At 42.2% G+C, this 19,860-nt stretch overlaps 1 protein-coding gene across 3 annotated transcripts in view; it reads left to right on the top strand.

Annotated features, from left to right (window-relative positions):
- Positions 1-338: 338 nt before the first annotated feature.
- Positions 339-19,860, top strand: part of RIPOR2 (RHO family interacting cell polarization regulator 2) — a gene marked incomplete at its 5' end in the record, with an annotated part of 208,430 nt that continues 188,908 nt past the window's right edge. For all 3 annotated transcript variants that reach the window (XM_082664599.1, XM_082664598.1, XM_082664603.1), the window contains one exon: positions 339-414. In XM_082664599.1, coding sequence (XP_082520725.1) covers positions 339-414 — 76 coding nt within the window. The remainder of the gene's footprint in view (positions 415-19,860) is intronic.

Below are 19,860 nucleotides of genomic sequence, written 5' to 3'. Positions count from 1 at the left end.
CTCCCCCAGCCTCTGACGTGGGGCAGACACAGGAGCCCGGTGATCGGCTCGGCTGGAATAAATTACTGGCCCATCATCTTCATGCATAAAACATGGCACAGGAGGCCTGGGCTGGGCAGCCCAGCACAGCAGCTGCCTTCGGGCCAGTCGGGAGTTAAGGGAAGGAAAGAAAAGGCAAGTTTCAAGATAAAAGAAGTCAACGGAAGCCTTGGATATAAAAAAGGAGAAGAGAGCTTTTAAAAAAAATTTTTTTATACGTCTGGCCTTGACTTCCTGTATCGCTACGAGCACTTTTGCTCTCCAGCCATGAGAAGGTGTTAGACCCTCACTTTGGGACCATGGTGTTACCTTCACGATTGCACTGGATCAGAAACAGGCCATGGAGGGACAGGATCCGGAGGCGGCAGCTCAACCGTGAGTGTCCCGGGGTGTTGCCCGCTCCCCCCAACCCCCCCCCCACCGCCCCCGCCTTCCTTCTCCACACCTTTCCCAGTACACTCATTTATGCCCCTGCTGCAAATCCGCTCCAAGCTTCCCCCCACCATCTCCTCCTTCATGTCCTGTGCACCCTCTTCAATGGTCTTAATTTTCATCCACTCCTCTCTCCCTGTTTCCTTCCTACAGCTCTATCCTAATTGGAGGTAACTAAACTCACTTTGTTTCAAGTAGCAAGCAAGAGAGGGCCTCTTTTCTTTACTTCTCCACTTGATGGAAAATACAAATACTTATACCAGTCAAGGGGCTGTGTGGATCGGAACTTTTGTTTATTACGGTGGGGGGGAAAATGCAGTGTCTGAATCAAACAGTATCAGTGGTGTAGTTAGAATGCGTGAAACTCAAGGATCAGCGAGTCACATTTCCTTTAAGGACCCAATCATATGGTTTCTTAAATTATCAAACTCATACTAAGATTCCCCTTGAGTTGACAGGAACTCTAACCAAAAGTGAGCTTTAATTAAATTAATTTATTTATGATTTATTAAACTATAGTTGATTTACAATATTGTTTTAGTTTCAGATGTACAGCTTCAGATTCTTTTCCATTATAGGTTATTACAAGATATTGAACATAATTCCATGTGCTATATAGGAAACACTTGTTTATTTTATATATAGTTGTGTATATCTATTAATCCCATACTCCTTCCTCTCTTCTCTTTAGTGACCATAAATTTGTTTTCTATATCTTTGTCTGTTTGTTTTGTAAATAAGTTGATTTGTATTATTTTTTTAGATTCCACATATAAGTGATATCATATAATATTTTTCTCTACCTAATTTACTTCACTTAGTATGGTAATCTCTGGGTCCATCCATGTTGCTGCAAATGGCAATATTTCATTATTTTTTATGGCCGAGTAATATTTCATTGTATATATATATACCACATCTTCTTTATCCATTCATGTGTCGATGGACACTTAGGTTGCTTCCATGTCTTGTAAACAGTGCTGTTGTGAACATTGGGGTACACGTATCTTTTCAAATTAGCATTTTCACCTTTCTGGACGTACGCTCAGAAGTAGGATTGCTGGATCTTATGGTACTTCTATTTTTAGTTTTTTAATGAACCTCTACTGTTTTTCATAGTGGCTGCACCAATTTACATTCCCACCAACATTGTAGGAAGGTTCCCTTTTCTCCACACTCTCTCCAGCATTTATTATTTGTAGACTTTTTGATGATGGCCATTCTGACCAGTGTGAGGTGATCAAAAGGGATATTTTAGTGTTGACGTAATCGGAGAAAGAGAAAGCATTCTAAGATGTATGTGTCAAGACCACTATCCTTCAATAAGTAACAAATTGGTGTGTGTCTGTTACTGGAAAGGTGTATTTAACTCAGATGTCAGCAAATTCAAATGGTTAGAGGGGCTATGCTGCTAAGTTCAGTGAGCAAAAGGGCTGTTTTCAGGGTGGTAAGGAATAGCTCACTTTCTTCTTATCTCTGTCATGGGAAAAACAATAGTGAAACCACGATGATAAATTACAACTGCCACTTGGCCTCAGTCTGAGGAGGCAATAGGGCATGGTGGAGACTGTGGTACATGGGAAAGCACTTGTACAGGAGGGCACCCACCATTCAGTGCCATCAGATTATTTGCATGAGGAATGGGGGTCTGACCGGTGGCCAGATTTCCCAATTTCCCTTTTTTTTTTTTCAAGAAAAGCAAAAAAATGCTATTTTCTAAGTGAAAGCTCTCAAGCTTAAACATTGGAAGTTAATTCTTTAAATTGTAAATATAGCCCATAGTGTGCTCTAATGCGAAATGTGACAGCTGTGGGGCACCAAGCCCTGGTTTAAGTGCTGGGTGCTGTTCTCATTAAAAGCCCATCACATAGTTTATTTAAGTCTAGTTATATGTTGGCAAGCCTTTCTTATGTGTTAAAAGCCTCTGGGGAAGACAGTTAAATTATGATGAATGAGTGGTTTAGGAACATAAATAAACACTGTCTGCTAGCTTAGGAGGGCAAGCTGGGCTGGTTGCATTCCAAATGGCACCCCAATACAAGGAACTGCACCCAGCAAAATCATTCCTTAATATAATTGAAGAAGCTCTTAGTAGTTTTTTCAGAGTCTCCACCTTAGTCATCTGCTTCTTTCAGCTGCACCTACCTTGACTTTAAATTCCAGTTTTTGTGACACCTCATTTTGTGTTGGTATGGAAACAGTTGTGGTCCCACAGATTTAGGGCAACATCTCTACTGTCACTGAGAAAGGATGGAGTGTGATCTGCATTATTGCGTACTGTTGGCGGGGTGGGGTTGGCCTTCCCTCTAAAAACAAGAACTTGGGAGAAAGGCCTGCTTCATTGTACTGATTTCACTTAAATTATGAGACTAAAATCTGGGTACTGTGATACGGTGTCTGCATGGTTTTAATATGAAACAAGGATGTGTTAATAAATGTTTAATCCAAGCTTGCTGTTCAGCAGGCTAGTCCTGACCTCTCTGGCCTATGTGTGTGAGGAAGGAGGGATTCTGACATTCCTCCAGGATGGTCAAGAGCTCTGCTGTATCAGGGTCAGGGTGAGTTAGAAATAGCAGCAGGATCAAGTGCCTTTGTTTGGGGTTGATTTTTCCAACTCATGGAACCACTGAGCATGTTTGAAGGCAGAGAGTTAGAGGCTGTGGAAAGGGAGAAAGCGTGAAGACACTGAAGAGGGAAGGAACAATGGAGAAGCCTCTCACTGCAAACACCGGCCTGCAAGGCTAGTCCTAGACATTGTTTTGCAATTGCTAAGATTTGTCTTGGATAACTTTTCCCGTCCTCTTTCTCTGAGGCCTTTCTCACAGGTCAGCATCACCTCTGACTTGGAGACCCAAGCGTTGTTGCCTCTTGGGGTTATTCTGTCATTGAGAAAAATAAGTTAATAGTCCTTTTTTCCTCAAATACACAAAGTGACCTTGAATGGCAATAGAGGGTATACATGCCACCACTCACCCTTTCCATGCCCCTGCAGACATTGCTAATCAACCACAGCTTTCTCCATATCTTTCTTTCCCAAGGAGGCCATGCCCAATCTTAGAATCCTTTCCAATATAGTGCTGCTATTTGTAATCAATTATAATTGGCACAACGGTTGAAACCTGGATTTGTTTTTTTCTATTGATTCATAACAAATTGTCACAAGCTTATTGTCTTAAAACAACGTACATTAATTATCTCATAGTTTCCATGGGTCAGGACACTGGGTATGAAGTAGTTGGGTTTTCTTCTCAGTCTCCCAGTGTTGCAGTCAAGGTGTTAGCCAAGACCACAGTCTCCTGAGGCTCATTGTCTCCTTCCAAGTGCAGTGGTTGTTGGCAGAATTCAATTCCCTGTGGTTGTAGGACTGAGGCCCTGAGTAACTAAAGGCTACCCATTGTTCCCTGCCACATGGCCCTTCCTACAGCATGGTAGTCTGCTTCCTCAAGGCCAACTAGAGAGTGTCTGTTGCTGCTTGTAATCTCTCCTTTAAAGGACTTGCCTGATTAGGTCAGGCCCACCCAAGATAATTTCCTTTTTGATTAGTTCAAAATCAACTGATCAGGGACCTTAATTACATCTGCAAATCATTTATTTATTTATCTATCTATCTATCTATTTATTTATTTATTTCTGGCTGCATTGGGTCTTTGCTGCTGTGCATGGGCTTTCTCTAGTTGTGGTGAGTGGGGGCTACTCTTCGTTGCAGTGTGTGGGCTTCTCATTGTGGGGGCTTCTCTTGTGGAGCACAGGCTCTAGGCGTGTGGGCTTCAATAGTTGTAGCACGTAGGCTCAGTAGATGTGGCTCGTAGGTTCTAGAGCGCAGGCTCAGTAGCTGTGGCGCATGGGCTTACTTGCTCCACGGCATGTGGGATCTTCCTGGACCAGGGCTCGAACCCATGTCCCCTGCATTGGCAGGGAGATTCTTAACCACTGTGCTACCAGGGAAGCCCTGCAAATTTTTAACATTTGCCATATACCAAAACCTAATAATGGAAGTAAAATCTCACCATATTCACGAGTTTTGCCCACACCTACATAAGGGAATGACACAGAGCATGTGTACCAGGGGGCAGGAATCATGGGGCCATCTTAGAATTCTGCTTACTCCAAACCCAGATGTCATCCTTGTAATAGAACCTTGATTCTGAGCTACTGGCTTTGTTTTTCTTTTTTACTTTTTATTGTGAAAAAGTTTTAAACATACAGGAAAGTAGAGAAAATAATATAATGAGTCTCATATACCCATGTAATTTAACAGTTGTTAACATTTTGCCATATTTGCTTCTTCTATTTTCCTACTGAAATAGTTTAAAATAAATTGCAGGCATTATGACATTTCACCTCTAAATATTTTAGTGAGAGCATCCTTAAAAAATAAGGGCCTTTTTCTACATAACTGCCTAATAAAATTAACAGTGATCCCCTAATATTGTTTAATACATAGTTTATATTCAAATCTCCCAGGCAGAATACAATTCTTAATGTGCTCTCCTAATGCCTGTAAACGCTTACAAAATGCCTGGCACCTAGTGTACTCAAAAAGGTTTGAATTCCATCAAAATTATATTCATATTTTATAATCATGTTAAAGCAATGACTCCCGAAGTCCGATTTCCCCTAGTCCCTCTCACTTCTTTTCACTGCCAGGGTCTGTAATGAGATATTTACATTATTTACAGTCTATAATAGTGTGGGGTGGAAAATAATGGAACCAAGGTACGAGAGCTGTAATGTGTTACCCTTCTTAGGGATATTCAAATTTTAAAAGAGGCCATCAATTAAATAAATTGTTTAAATAATAAAATAAAAGATACCAGCAGAGAAAGACCCAAATATGTGATGGCAGGCAGATATCTTGAGGAGAGGCTTATCTGACACCCTGAAAACTGTATCAAGCTGCTTCCTGAGACCTCCCCAGGTAAAAAGGGGTCTAGAGAGAGCACAGTGGGCACTTGGCTTTCTGAATGATGACAGCAGTTTCAGGGCAGGGTCTGGCAGTAAGGGGTAGGCACAGATAAGAGGGTGCCCTGTGACCCCTTCTTCCCTTGAATCTGCTAAAGTTTAGGGGTGATGAAAGGGAAGAAAGCCTGGAAAATGTATAAACTTTGATAACAGGGATATATGACTTCACATCCTACTTCTACATCTTAGCTCTTGGCCTGTGGGCAAGTCATTCTACTTCCCTGAATGTCTACTTCCTTAAGCCCAAAATGGTTGTTATAACGACACCAACCTCGCAGTGTTATTAGGGGGATTAGAAGATATAAAATGTATCAAGTGCCTGGCAAGTGGCAGCGGTAGCTATTGGGATCCGAGAGACTGGTAACGGTAATGGTGACCTTTGGGACAGGATAAAGGGGCTACCATTGCCACCACCACGCTTTTGGGTCGGGGAAAATGCCATGCTGGAGAAGGCAGCCCCCTCTTACTCAGATCCTAACATCACCCCACTTCACCCCCATACCCGGCCAGCTTGCAACACACCAGGTAGGAGGCAACCCAGCCCTGCCAGGGGAAAACCACTGGCCCCTGGGGGTGCAGTTAACTCCTGTTCTTCTGAGAAGCTGGGGTGAGTGTTTTCCCCAGTGGTGGATCCCCAGGCTGTTTGCAGTACAAGTAAATGCATCCAGGTGACATAGCCCAAGCGGAACTTATTGCTTTGCTGCCTTGAAAGGTGGAACTCCACGTCTGGGGAGAGCTTTGTTGGAGAAGGCTCAGGATGACACCCTCTGTGGACCCAGCTGAAGCAATGGGAATGAGTTCTCTCTGTCCCTGAGAAGACAACAGTGACAAAGCTGATACGCGTTTGAGATTTGCGAATGCTGCTGTCTCAAAGACACCACTTGTCACTTCCTTCCCAGCGTTGATGTGGCGTGGTTGTCTTGTTCGGCCGTTCTCCTCACTCAGTGTGGTGGTATTCTCCATTGGGATGGGGCAAGAAGGGGAGCCGTAAGCAGCAGTCTGAGTTCCGCACACCCATCCCTGGACAGTGGTTGGGAAAGCGGGTGTGATTTTGAAAGGGGGTTCTCCCAGACTGACGGTTCTCCTACACAAGGAGGTAAGAACCCAGCCGGTTATTCCTTACCGGGTGTGGCCTTGGAGTCTTTTCTAAATACCTCTGTGTCTCCAGATGAAACGGAAGACAAGGGCTGGCGCTGGGCAGGCCCCAGGTAGCCAGGGGCTGGTGGCTGGAGGAGTGTGCACAGTGCCTTTCCCAGCCTCTTCCATCCGCGCGGGGCCGCCCACTCTGCAGATGGCCCCTGCTCGCCAGAGACCCAGCATCAGCTTACAGAGCAGCCTGCTGCCTATCGGTTTTCCGCCCAGCTCACCTGTTATCTGGGGAGGGTCGGCAGACGTGCTGTGGGGCTGGAGCGACTCTCACGTTTCTCCTCAGGGCTCCTCCCCTCCGGGATTTTGCACCAGCTTAGGGAAGCCATATGGCTGCAGATTGACCTTTTCAGCCTGGATACAGACACCCAAACGTCCTAGACCACAGCAGGAGCCGTGTTGCTGCCTTTCCTGACTTGCTGCCTCAGTATCTTGCCATTGATCTGACTTAATTAGAATGACTCCCAAATGTCAGATTCCTAGTGCTGCTCTTGCTGACTCAGGCTGGTCTCCTCTGTTTTTGTTTTAAATTGAAGTATAGTTGATTCACAAAGTTGTGTTAATTTCTGGTGTACAGTAAAGTGATTCAGTTATATATGTATATTCTTTTTCATATTCTTTTCCATTATAGTTTATTATAAGATATTGAATATAGTTCCCTGTGCTATACAGTAGGACCTTGTTGTTTATTTTATATATAGTAGTTTGTATCTGCTAATCTCAAACTCCTAATTTATCCCCCTCTGCCCCCTGCTTTCCCCTTTGGTAACCACAAGTTTGTTTTCTCTGTGTGTCTGTTTCTGTTTTGCAAATAAGTTCATTTGTATCACTTTTTTAGATTCCACATATAAGTCATTTCACATGATATCTGTCTTTCTCTGTTTGGCTTACTTCACTTAGTATGATAATCTCTGGGTCCATCCATGTTGCTGCAGATGGCATGATTTCATTCTTTTTTAAGTCTGAGTAATATTCCATTGTATATATGTACCACATCTTCTTTATCCATTCATCTGTCAATGGACATTTAGGTTGCTTCCATGTCTTGGCTATTGTAGATTCTGCTGTTATGAATATCGGGCTGCATGTACTTTTCAAATTAGAGTTTTCTCCAGATATGTGTCCAGGAGTGGGATTGCTGGGTCATATGGTAGCTCTATTTTAAGTTTTTTGCGGAACCTCCATACTGTTTTCCATAGTGGCTCTACTCTGTCTCACACCCCATGAATTCCTCGCCTGGCTCCTGTTTCCTTTAAAGCCATAAGCTTAAAGATTTGGGAGGAGGTAAGCAAGGGGATCACCCCAAGTGTAAAAAAAAAAACCAAATAAAGAAGACTTTTAGAACATTTCTGTAAACCACGGGTCACATATTTTCCTAGGTTCCAGTCTAGCCACCTGCTAAGGTCGCCCACGAACAGCCTCAGCCCAGACAGCGGGCAGGCTGGCCCCCCAGGGCCTGAGTTTCTCCACAGTTCTGCATCCTGTTTACCAGCTGTTCTGTCAATTACTGAGAATTTGACTTGTTTAGGGAGCCTAGTATTCATACTGGTGTAAGAGTTAGTTATATAGCTTCCAACACGACATTACCTGTTTTCTCATCAACCAGAAGATTAATTGCTTTCCATAGAAGCCTTACCCTCAGCCTTCCTGCCTGAGTGATTGAGTCCCAGAGTGCTACTTCCAAATGCCCCATTCCAGCTTATACTGTCAAGGATTAAAAGCATGGGAAACCCGAGAAAGGGAGATACTTTGAATAATTCAAGGGGGTTCTGTTGGTTGAGAAAGTGCTCTCTTTGTATGTACATTGATCTGGACAGATATTTTAGCCATCTCCAGCCAAGGACGGACAAAAGAGAGGGTGTGGAGGGAAAGGGGAAGGAGAGGAAGAAGAAACAAATTTCGAACACAACTAACTGAAATTAAAAAGAATGAAAACAGCAGTGGGATTAGAGGACTCAGAGCTTGGTGGAGGGTCTTAAAGCCTTTAATCCTCAGATTGGTTGTTGGTGGACAGATCTAAAGAGCCCGAAAGTTAACCACTGGAATAACAACTTGGACTCTGGTTGGAAGCAGAAAATTACCAAAATAGCAAATTTTCTCAGTAGCATTAAGCCAGTGTATTACGTTGGGGGGAAGGAGGGTTTTAGGGGATAGGAACCATCTGGAAATATGTTAGCCTAAAAGCAAGCCACTATGTAAGTACCAGTTTTTCTATATCAAGATCCAAGAAACTGTTTAACTGCACAGGAATATGTGTGTGTGTTTGTGTACACATACACAAACACACACACAGACACACCCCAGTTGTCAAGAGTGTGATGACTGGGGCTTCCCTGGTGGCGCAGTGGTTGGGAGTCCGCCTGCCGATGCAGGGGACACGGGTTCGTGCCCCGGTCCGGGAGGATCCCACATGCCGCGGAGCGGCTGGGCCCATGAGCCATGGCCGCTGAGCCTGCGCATCCGGAGCCTGTGCTCCGCAACGGGAGAGGTCATAACAGTGAGAGTCCCGCGTACAGCAAAAAAAAAAAAAAGAATGTGATGACTGTGAGCTTGGGCAGCAGCACTAAAAAATAAATGTCTTTAGTTTGTTTTGATCTGATACAAAGCTATTATGTCTTTGTTGTATAAAACTCAAACAATTCAGAAACACATAAGAGAGAGAGGGAAAGTCATCTAGAATTCCCAGCCCCCTCATTGTACAGCATAGTGCTCCCATTTCTTTTTCTAAAACATACTCAGTATATTATTTTCATAGGCTCTGTTCTGCAACTTGCTTGTTTCACTTAACAACATAACTTGAATACCTTTCTGACAGTCAATGGCCATAAATATCTTTAGACTGGATCCATACAGCCAAGTTCAAATGGAGGCCTGCAGAGTTTGGGCAGTTTAAATGTATCTAATCTGATTCACTTATTCCTGAAAAAATTATTATAATTATAAAAGTAGATTGTATTGGATGGGGACTGAACTGTTCGCTTAATTATTCACATAGCCTGGGTGTCTCTGACTCTCTGTACTCAGATGGTAAGGAGGAGTGTTTAAAAGGTCAGGGTACTCAGGAGAGGGTTTGTGTATGTACTTTCAGAAAACTATCCCACACACAGTCCTTGAAGGGTAAATCTTTTCATCCCCCACCAAAATGAAGGGTGATTTGGGAACAAGACCATTCCTTATCCCGTTGCAGGTTGTTGCCATTGGTGCCTGGTTCCCAAGGCACCAGGATGTCCTTGTGCTTAGGGGTAGGTAGCTTGGCATTTAGCTCCATCATAGAATGGGACGTGAAGAGGCATCTTAAACCTGAGCCTGCACCCAAAAAGAGTTCAGCAAGATCAAGAAAAACAGAGTCTAGGATATTTGCTAATAACTCTTTGAATTGCTGCTCCCCAGAGCTTTGTTCCCTGAGGTTTTGTGTACGAATAGAGTCAAATTAATCCAATCCTTCAATTTTCAAGCAAGTAACAAAAACCCATAAAGGACTTACTTGCTAATATTGTGTTAATGGGAGGATAGCAAATTCATGTAAATGAGCCTGCAAATAATCTCAAGAGATTTCCCCCCTGTGGACCAAGAGGAAGCTTTACTTCTGTCAGGATGGTTTCAAAGGGAGAGAAAGGATGCTCTTTTGAGCCATCAGAAACGATGAAAGCAATTTTGTGGGCCTGCAAGCACCCTCTAAATGGTACAGATGATGAAGGGATGTGTTAGATGTATTTTTTAATGTTTTCTGAGATTTCATAAGCAACAGTTTTTACATAGAGAAAAGTGAAAAGAATTATAGAGGGAACATCCATATAACTACTACCTAGATTCTACCACTAATATTTTATGATACTTGCTTTATCTTATATCTACCCATATATCCACCCCTCTATCAATCCATCAATAAATCTTATTTTTAATGCTTTCAAATTTAGTTACAGACATCCATACACTTCACTCTAAACACTTCAATATGTATGTCATTTAATCTTTGTTACTGGTTCTTTAAAAATATTTAGTCAAGTTTTTTGAGGTTTAATTTACATAGAGTACATTTTTTATAAGACCACTTTTACTTTTTAGTGTACAGTCCTGTAAATCTTGGCAAACACCTATGGTTGTGTAACTCCCACAACAATCATGATATGAAAAGTTCCACCACCTCAAACATCCCCTCATGCTCCTTTGTATTCAACCCATGCCTTCGTCAACTGATGGTCTGCTTTCTGTCCTTATAGTTTTGCCTTTTTCAGAATGTCTTACAAATGGAATCTATAACCTGTAGCCTTCTGAGTATGGCTTCTTTCATTTAGCATAATACACTTGAGGTTCATCCATGTTGTTGCATGCACCTTTGTCATCTTCATTGCAGAGTAGTATCCATTACTGGATGTATTTCTATAAGGTAAAATCATGTGCAGGTGGTAAGATCTCTCATCACCAAAAAGCATGGGCAAACAGCAATCACCAGAGTGGACAGCCCCTGAAGTCTCCATGGTCCTCATGGCTCTGTGCCTGTCTTGGGAATCTCTAGGCAAATCAAGGACAAGGAACCTCTCTGGGGTCCCAATGCGCCTCATCTGTGCCCTGGGAATATTAGTGCCCTGGGAATATTAGTGGGAACTACTCAGGGATACTTTATTCAATCAGCACTAAAGGATTATGGTTCAGAAGGTAGCAACCCTACATTTTTCCTTTGACGTTGTATGTGATTGCAGAACCTGTACACAAGTCAGAGATTGTTTCACCCAATGTGAGACCTAAACCCAGACTGATATAGAAGAGCAGAGGCCAGGGGAGGCAGGAGAACCAGGATGGGAGAGAGGGAAGAGCCGTTCTCTAGTGGAGGCTGTGCTGGCCCTGACAAGCTATGACACAGTCACAGAGGATCCAGGAGCCCTGGTTCAAGAGCTTTCTGGCTGCCTGTTATTACTCTCTCCATTTTCTTTCCCTAACTCAAGTTAAAATTCTGTGTTTTGCATCTAAAATAATAACATCCAGCACACAGAGAGAAAAGAGTGAAAGAACATCTTGATTTCTTTAGGAAATCATGTAGTTTAGCTTTATGCTTCTAGTACAGCTTTGAGCTGAGCAGCCCACACACCGTTATCATTCTCCCAAAGGACAAGGAATCGACTTCCTTCTGTTTCCTCCACAGCTGAAATGAAGCTGTGTGGTTTTTAAGATGAGAAACATAATCTTCAGGGAGAGCCTACATATTTTTTTCTTCACCCTCACTCCTAATGTGAACTCCATTTCAGTATCATCTGAGAAGGTGATGGGGGGCGTGGGATGTGAGTGTCCCCGCCAAGGGCTTGGGATTTGTTTCTGGATCTTGCCTCTGAGCATCTGGGAGACATCAGTCAGACCACTCACCCTCTCCATACAGTCAATACACATTCTTTTTTGCCCAGGCCACAAGTTTGCACTTGGTTTCTTGTGCACCCCTTCTTACATCACCTCTTCAGGGGTAACTGCTTCCAGGACTCTGCTGCCTCCAGCTGTACTAGGAAATGATGTCCCCCTCCGTCCTAGACACAGCCCAATTCTCATTTTTCCTCTTCGCACATCAAACCAAACTCACTGCTCCCCATCACTCCTCACTTATCGGGGACAGAACTTGTGCCAGGCACTATGTGAGTCATTTTTTTTTTTTTTTTTAGGGAATAATTTATTTTATTTTTGGCTGCGTTGGGTCTTTGTTGTTGCACGCGGGCTTTCGCTAGTTGTGGCGAGTGGGGTCTACTCTTCGTTGCGGTGCGCAGGCTTCTCATTGCAGTGGCTTCTCTTGTTGCAGAGCACGGGCTCTAGGCACATGGGCTTTAGTAGTTCCGGCACGTGGGCTCAGTAGTTGTGGCTCATGGGTTCTAGAGCGCAGGCTCAGTAGTTGTGGCTCGCGGGCTTAGGTGCTTCGTGGCATGTGGGATATTCCCAGGCCAGGGCTCGAACCCATATCCCCTGCATTGGCAGGCAGATTCTTAACCACTGCGCCACCAGGGAAGCCCTATATGAGTCTTTCTTTCACTTAATCCTCATCCAAAACCCTACGAGGTTGGTCACTGTATCCATTTAGCAGGTGAGGACTTTGAGGCTCAGAGAAGTTAAAGGATTACTAAGTAGCAGAACAGAGCCAGGATTCAAAGTCATTTCTGTACAAGTCCAAAGTAATTTTCACGGCAAGAACTTTTACCTCCAGGACTCAATCCCAAATCAGCTGACTCCCAGTCTAGCAGTTTTTCCAGCTTCCTGCACTGTCTATTCAGAAAATCCATCTTACCATGCTTCCCCAAATATCAAAATGTGGGCCCAGTTGAAATGCACACAGCTCTGGGAGTCTCCTAAAGGTGGATTCCAGGGCTAGCAATGTCCGACAGCAGTCAAAGAGATATTTGGTGTCTGCTGGGAACAGTATCTTCCAATGCTGTGCTAAACGCACAAGTGTTTGAGAAATATCCAGAAGGCAAATGCTCACCAAATGTTAAAATCTGTATGGAATATCTACCCTAAGTCCCTGGATTCTTCCCTGTGCCAGACAGGCCCACCACGAGGCCCACTCAGAAAGAAACCTGAACACCCAGGACCCTTGGGCTCAGAGCTAGTGCCTGTCTTGGCCAGACAGCGCCCCCTGTCTTCTCCAAAAGCAACTGAAAGTAGACACACAGAACCCCACCTCCCACCGCGCCCCGCCCCGCCTTCCCCTCCACGACCTGAGGCGTCGCTGCCTCCAGGGTCCCAGCCCCATTTAGTGATTCCTTGCCCCAGGGAACTTGCCTGTTCCCACCTGTTAAGTGAGTTTCCCATCCTGGTGGTGGCTTCTGACCATTGTGCCTCCCCACGTGGCACTGCCTCCGAGCCGAGTTGAAGCGCAGAACAGAGCAGGGCAAGACCTGAAGTCGCACCAGGATGTGGTGACCCACACCCAGGGGCCCCTTTCCTCCGCAGCACAAACTCGGTTCAAGGCCGCGCCCACGCTCACAGGAAGATGCCTCCTTCCGTACTCAGAAGGGGCTCCGCTCCTAGTTTGCCATTTGTAACGTGGCCATCGGGAGCCTGGTGACCCATTTACTGGCGGAGCTGGGACGATGTATGCCCTCCGTTCTGCGCCGAGCAGGGAGAAACAGAAACCCCACACTGCACATCTATATTTGAAGTCTGGACACTGACCCCCCCGCAGAGGTCACGCTTGTAGACTTTCCTTTCTGACCTTGGGGCTGAGTTCGCACGTCACCGTTGCGCTCCTCCTCTTCCGGACCCGCCGCAGGCTGGGCCACTGACCAGCTCCGTTACACCGTGTGCTTCCGCGTTTCTAGGCTCTTGGGCTGCACCGGGAGGGTGGAATCCACCCCTTACAATAGTCCTGAGCATTAAGTAAGATAACACACGTGAAAATATTTTGTCAGCCTGAAGAACCATTCAAATATCTCTCTTCTTAGTCTAGCAGATTAGAGTATGCCTTTAAAATTTAATATTTTCTATCTTAAAAATATAATTTATCAGGAAGTCCTTCATGGGCATACTCTTCTTTTAATATTTGAACACTTGCTTACAGGAGACTGGCAGATCCAAAAAGTGCCGTTTGCCTGAGTGGTTCCTTTTGGCCTTGCTGTGTCAGGACTTGTGGGGCGCCCTGGGGCCAGCTCCAGGCCCACATCTCAGCAGCCATGGAATGGGTGTACAGAGCCAGGACAGACAGACCTGCCTCTTCTTGCTCTCTGCCCCCACTGGAGAGCCAGTGTGTTCTTTATTTCCTCCAGGCCTTCAGCCTCTTAGCTCCTGCCAGCTTCCGTTCAGAGGGAATTCATGCTCCAAATCTCAGGATTTTTCTCTGTTTATTCTCTTTAAAATTGTCAGGGACTTGCATTTAAGACCACTGTAATCTCCATTGTACTGTGAAGGGTCACCAAGTCAAAGAAGTAGCAGGGGAATTCATATTCTAAATTCATACAAATGATTTCTTTAAAAGTATACATTAATTTTTTTCCCTTTTAAAAATGGACAGAAAAAGAAAAAAATTATAACAATTCAAAATAGAGTAACAAAAGTCAAGCCTCCAGAAATTCTAAGGCTTCTTGTTTTTCAGGAGAAACAAGAAGGATTTATAATTAGTGTCGCCATTGTTTACATACTGACCTTCCAAAGTGCTTTAGAAGATTAATCTCTTCAGTCTACCCTTCAGTCCTTTATTTTTATCTGCCCTTCAGTCCTTTATTTTTATCTGCTAAGCAAAGGTAGACTTTAGCCTGTCTTTATGTGAATTGTCATAAACTGAACTAGTGAGACCTGAAATAATGAAACTCAACTCTCCTTTCTACATGTGGTGAAATGCATACCTATATAAATATCTAAGAAAAATGTACTAACAGCCAAATGCAACCAATGGGAGCAACTTCCCTCTTTTCCGCACACAATAGCCCTGATTAATTATACAGCACTGGGAATAAAAAACCTCTTATGTAGCATTTTGTTCACCTTTAGTTTTACCTGTAATTAGCATTCATTTTATAAAACTGTCTTTCTGAACATAATCCTTTCAAAAATGGCTCACCTCAGAAAAACCTAGTCTCTGTAACTTTTAATCCCATGCAATTTCTTCAGTTTCTTTTGCTCATGAATACACTTAGAATTTGGCTTCAAAATACCATGAGTTAAAGGACAAATAAAATATCACTTAGAGTCAGAAAGAATCTCATCAATGCATTACAGTCCTTCCATTCAAGCCCGTATTTCAGTCTCCTACAGCTCTGATTCTTGACCTCTAGGTAGATCAACTTCTTACTCTTCCTGAACCAAAATGACTCATGGAGGGACTATGTGAAGGGAATGATTGCTCCTTGAATTCCAAAATCAGTGTTTCCAAAGCCATGTTGGAATATTCATAGTCATCACATCATAGGAAGTATATCTTTTTAAACCCTGTGTGCATTTTCTTTAGACAAATGTATGGTCTTTTCAATTCCAGCATCTAATTTTTATTTCAATCAATTGTATTCTGCAAAGAGTAAAAGAAAACCATTTTTTTTTTGTCCTCAGAAGTCCAGTTTAAATTCAGAAGATCTTTTACTTTTCCCTCCTTTTATGACACAACTGTTGCTGGGGTGGGGGTGAGGGGAATAGAATGAGCTTCCTTATCCGTTTCTGTCATTTTTTTTAAAGGCCCCATTGCTTTTCCATTTCTAACCCTGAAAGGTCTCATTGTCATGATACCCAGTGTCCCCCTAGCTCTGGCCTCCCAGAGCACTATTGTTCAGTAGATAGTTTCTATATAAATCCAAGGTACAATCTCCAAGTAGCAGAAAATTTAAACAGCACTGGCACTTTTTAAAATGTCTTTGTCTATAAGAACCATAGCGCTAAATAAATAGAGGCTTTTAAATTACCCTTTTTCCCCTTTGACTATATCTTAGGTAAAATTCATAGAACTCGCACCACCCACGTGAACACCAGGACCTGTGGTGGGAGTGGGCATGAGGCAGAGAGGGCCTCGAGTGCCCATTCAGTGGAGAGACAGACACCCGCATGCACACCTCTGTCCTCCCTGTCCGCTCCCCTCTCCCCGCCCATCTTCTCTTTCTTTCTTGGCTCTTCTTCCCTCCATTTAGTGTGAATATTTGGAGGTTAACTGGGCATGATTACGTCTCATTACTCACCTAACAATATTTAACCCAGAGCCACAAACTTGGCCTCCAAGAATGCTGTGAACCCAAAAATTATGGCAACTTCGTTTTTCAGATGTGTAGCTAGAAACATAGAAAATAGCTTTCCATGTCCTAGAGAGACACTGTAGTAGGTTGTCAGTGTAGGGTCAGGCCACTCCAGGACACAGAACTGGAGACCTTCAGTCATTCACTCTCTCTGACTGCTCTGAAAATGGGTCTACTGGACAGTGACATTCACATTTCCAAAATTAATTTATACTATACTTGGATTTTCTCTTTTTCCTGTCTCCAACTATCTTTGACAATTAGTAAACAGTTCTCCAAAACTTAGAAATCTTGTTTGGGCCGATTGAAGGTACAATATTAGTTAAAGAAATATATTGCCCTTCAATTGTGGATGACTAAACAAACTGTGGTACATCTATACACGGAGATACTACTCAGCAATTTAAAAAGAAAAAAAGGAAAGAATGGTTACATGCAACCACATGGATTGTTCTCAAATGCATTATGCTAAGTGAAAGAAGCCAGGCTCCAAAGGCTACACACTGTATGATTCAACTTACATGACATTCTGGGAAAGGCAAAACTATAAGGACAGAAAACAAATCATTGGTTGCCAAGGGCTGGACGGAGAGGTTGACTACAAAGAGGTCTGAGGGAACTTTTTCTGTATGATGGAACTCTTCTAAATCTTGATTGTGATGGGGGTTACACTATCATATGCATTTGTTAAAACTCATAGGACTGTACACTAAAAAGGATGAATTTTACTCCATGTAAATTATACCTTAAAAAGTATCTAATCCCATTAAATTTATGGGTTTATTTCTATATAGTTACAGAGCATTTTTAAAAGTCTAATATGTAGGTCCCCTTGCCACCAACCTTCATTATAAACCAATTATTTGATTCAAAGAATTAAGGAATGTAGGGTAGCTATTTCGTATAATAGGATAGATTTCAGTCTGGTCCCTTACCAACTCATGCTATAGACAGACTCCCCAGCCAAATGCTGGGACCCTTCACAGTCTTGCCGTATGTGCCACAACCTTTCGCCCATAACTCCCCCACCTGATCCCTCTTACCAGGCCGGGCTGTCTCCGCATAGCCTCTCTAACGCCCAGAGCTCATCCCTCCATCCAAGGTTTTTCCCATGTAGTCACCTGTCCAGGAATGCTTTCCTTTTCCCTCTCTTCTTCCTCCTCTTCACCTCCCTCCCATCATCAGTAGACACCCAGGAAATGAGCACTATTCTAGGTACAAAGGAAACAAAGGGTAAACTAGACATGAGTTTTATCCCCAAAGAGCTAACAGGCTAGTCATATAGGTCCAGGAAATAGGATTTATGCAACATGCTAAAAGTGTTTTGACAGAATGATTTGTGAATTTTATTTTCTTTTAGTTCATCGGGGTTATCCAATCAACATTGAATACTTTAATAAGTAATTTTTGGTAATAAGAAGGGAAAGCAGAAATTAAGGGCTTAATAAGTGGTTTGGACCAGAGGTTGTCAGACAACTAGACATTAGGATGCCAAAAATTAGAAATTGTCAGTATCAAGAAGGGAACTGGTGGGAGGAGGTGTCCTGTGGAAACCTGTTACAAATGACAGACACACCCATCTTAATCTATGTTGATGTGTCTCATTCACATTAAGAATCAAGCTGAAATATCAGATTGACTCATTGGATAGCACAGGGGAAACTGACTTTTGGGGAGCGTAATTAATTGCAATGATCAGATCCTAGGAGGGAAAATATAACATATCTCCCGTATGTTGCATTTCGAAGTCAGCTCAGTTCTATATTCATTCTTTAACTAAGTCAGAATGATCTTTTGGTTAAGGGAAAAAAATGTGCTTTCTTTCTTGCACAATCACCACTAACAAAAAAGGACATTTACTTTGGTTTATTATTCAAAGAATAACAAATCAACATTACCCATAAGCAAATTTCAATACTAGCTGCTTTTAGATAAGATCTACTGTGATACATATTATTGGAGATCATTTGTAAAATAAAGTACAAAGGCGACATAAAAAATTCTGTAATCCACCATCTAGATAGAACTATTATTAACACTTTGAAGTATGTCTTCCTAGACTTCTGTTTACATACATATTTGTATAAAATAATTGGGGTAATATTATGTAAATAAGATTTTGGTAATCTTCTTTCAATTAATATAATACCATAAAATGTCCCCATGATAATAAAAATTCCTCAAAAACTAGATTTTTCACATGGTAGCTATAATATTTCATCATACAAATGTATCAAAACCTATTGACATCACTTTCTAATTGTTCACTAGAATTAACATCTGTCTACAATTATTATCTACACCTCTGATCATCTTCATAGAAAAGATTTCTTTAAGTATGATACTAGGGTATAAATCAAAGGTTATAAATATTTTTAAGTCTCCTGACACATACTGCCAAATTGCCCTCCTTGAAAGTGGTAACAATTTATCCCGAGAGTGTAACAACTTTACAATTTAGCTTTGCTACCTATTAGAGTATTTGTGTTAAAAATATACACATTGGTCAAAAGTGGTACAATTTGGACATCAAGAGGAATAATGCCTACTGTTGGTTGAAATACATTAAATATATAACAATCTTGAATTCATAATGAAACACACACAAGCATTGACCACCTTTAGAAGTTTCTAGGACACTAATTTATTATCCTAAAAATATGTTTTAAATAAATAAATTACACATTTTTCCTTCCTTCCCTGTATGAACTGTACTTCAAACTAAGTAAATAGATCATGAGGGAATCACAGCTAATAAATGTAGAAGGAATAACCGAATTTATAAAATTACCATTTTGCAATTCTCGTGAAATAATGGATAGAGACAGTGATCATCAGTGGATGTCTAAACTATCAATGAGAAGTTTTGGGGGAACTTTATAATGTAGGGATCCAGCTGACATCACATGAACCCACCAACTGATCTTAACGTCATAGCTGGTCATTAGTGCCTGGGGCTTTGATGGAAATAGGAAACATACAGCATCACCTACGAGTAGTCTTACCAAAAAAAAAACTGAACTGGAATCTAATCAAGATCTCATCTAATCTAAATCTTATAAACTACTAGTTTATAGGCAACAAGGAATAGAGGAACAAATTAAGCCACATCATGAGGAAGTAATCAGCCCAAACTAGAATGTGGAAAATTCTACAGGACAAATTTTCAACCAATAAATAGCGTTTGTTGGCTAAAATGCTGGGGATGAAATCAGTGCTGGGGGTGATGAAGGGAAGTTCTGTGCAGAAGAATCCCTGCTTTAAAAAAAACTGGAGAAAAAGTAACAGAATAAGAAATTCTTATAACACAGTGGAAATCCAATATAGTCCAATGAGTACTATATTACAAACTCTCTTTTTTGGTGGTAGATTATTCTGTATATTATTGAGTTTGCTTCAGCCAGAATTCTAAATGTTTTCTCTGTTTATGATTTTCTGGGAACATGTATCAGTTTGCTATTTTAACGTAAAGCATTAATATGAAGACTTCTGAGCTAGTCAAGATTTCTTACTGTATTTGAAATAACAAGCCTAATTCAAACATTTAGGGTAGTGACCACCAGGTGGTGCCACTTTATAGTTTTTCTCAACCCAACAT

The sequence above is a fragment of the Grampus griseus genome (genome assembly GCF_964374135.1).
Source record: "Grampus griseus genome assembly, chromosome: 10".
In the NCBI taxonomy this organism is placed as follows: domain Eukaryota; kingdom Metazoa; phylum Chordata; class Mammalia; order Artiodactyla; family Delphinidae; genus Grampus; species Grampus griseus.
Note: the sequence above shows the minus strand (reverse complement) of the source record. Positions and strands in the feature narration are given on the sequence as shown.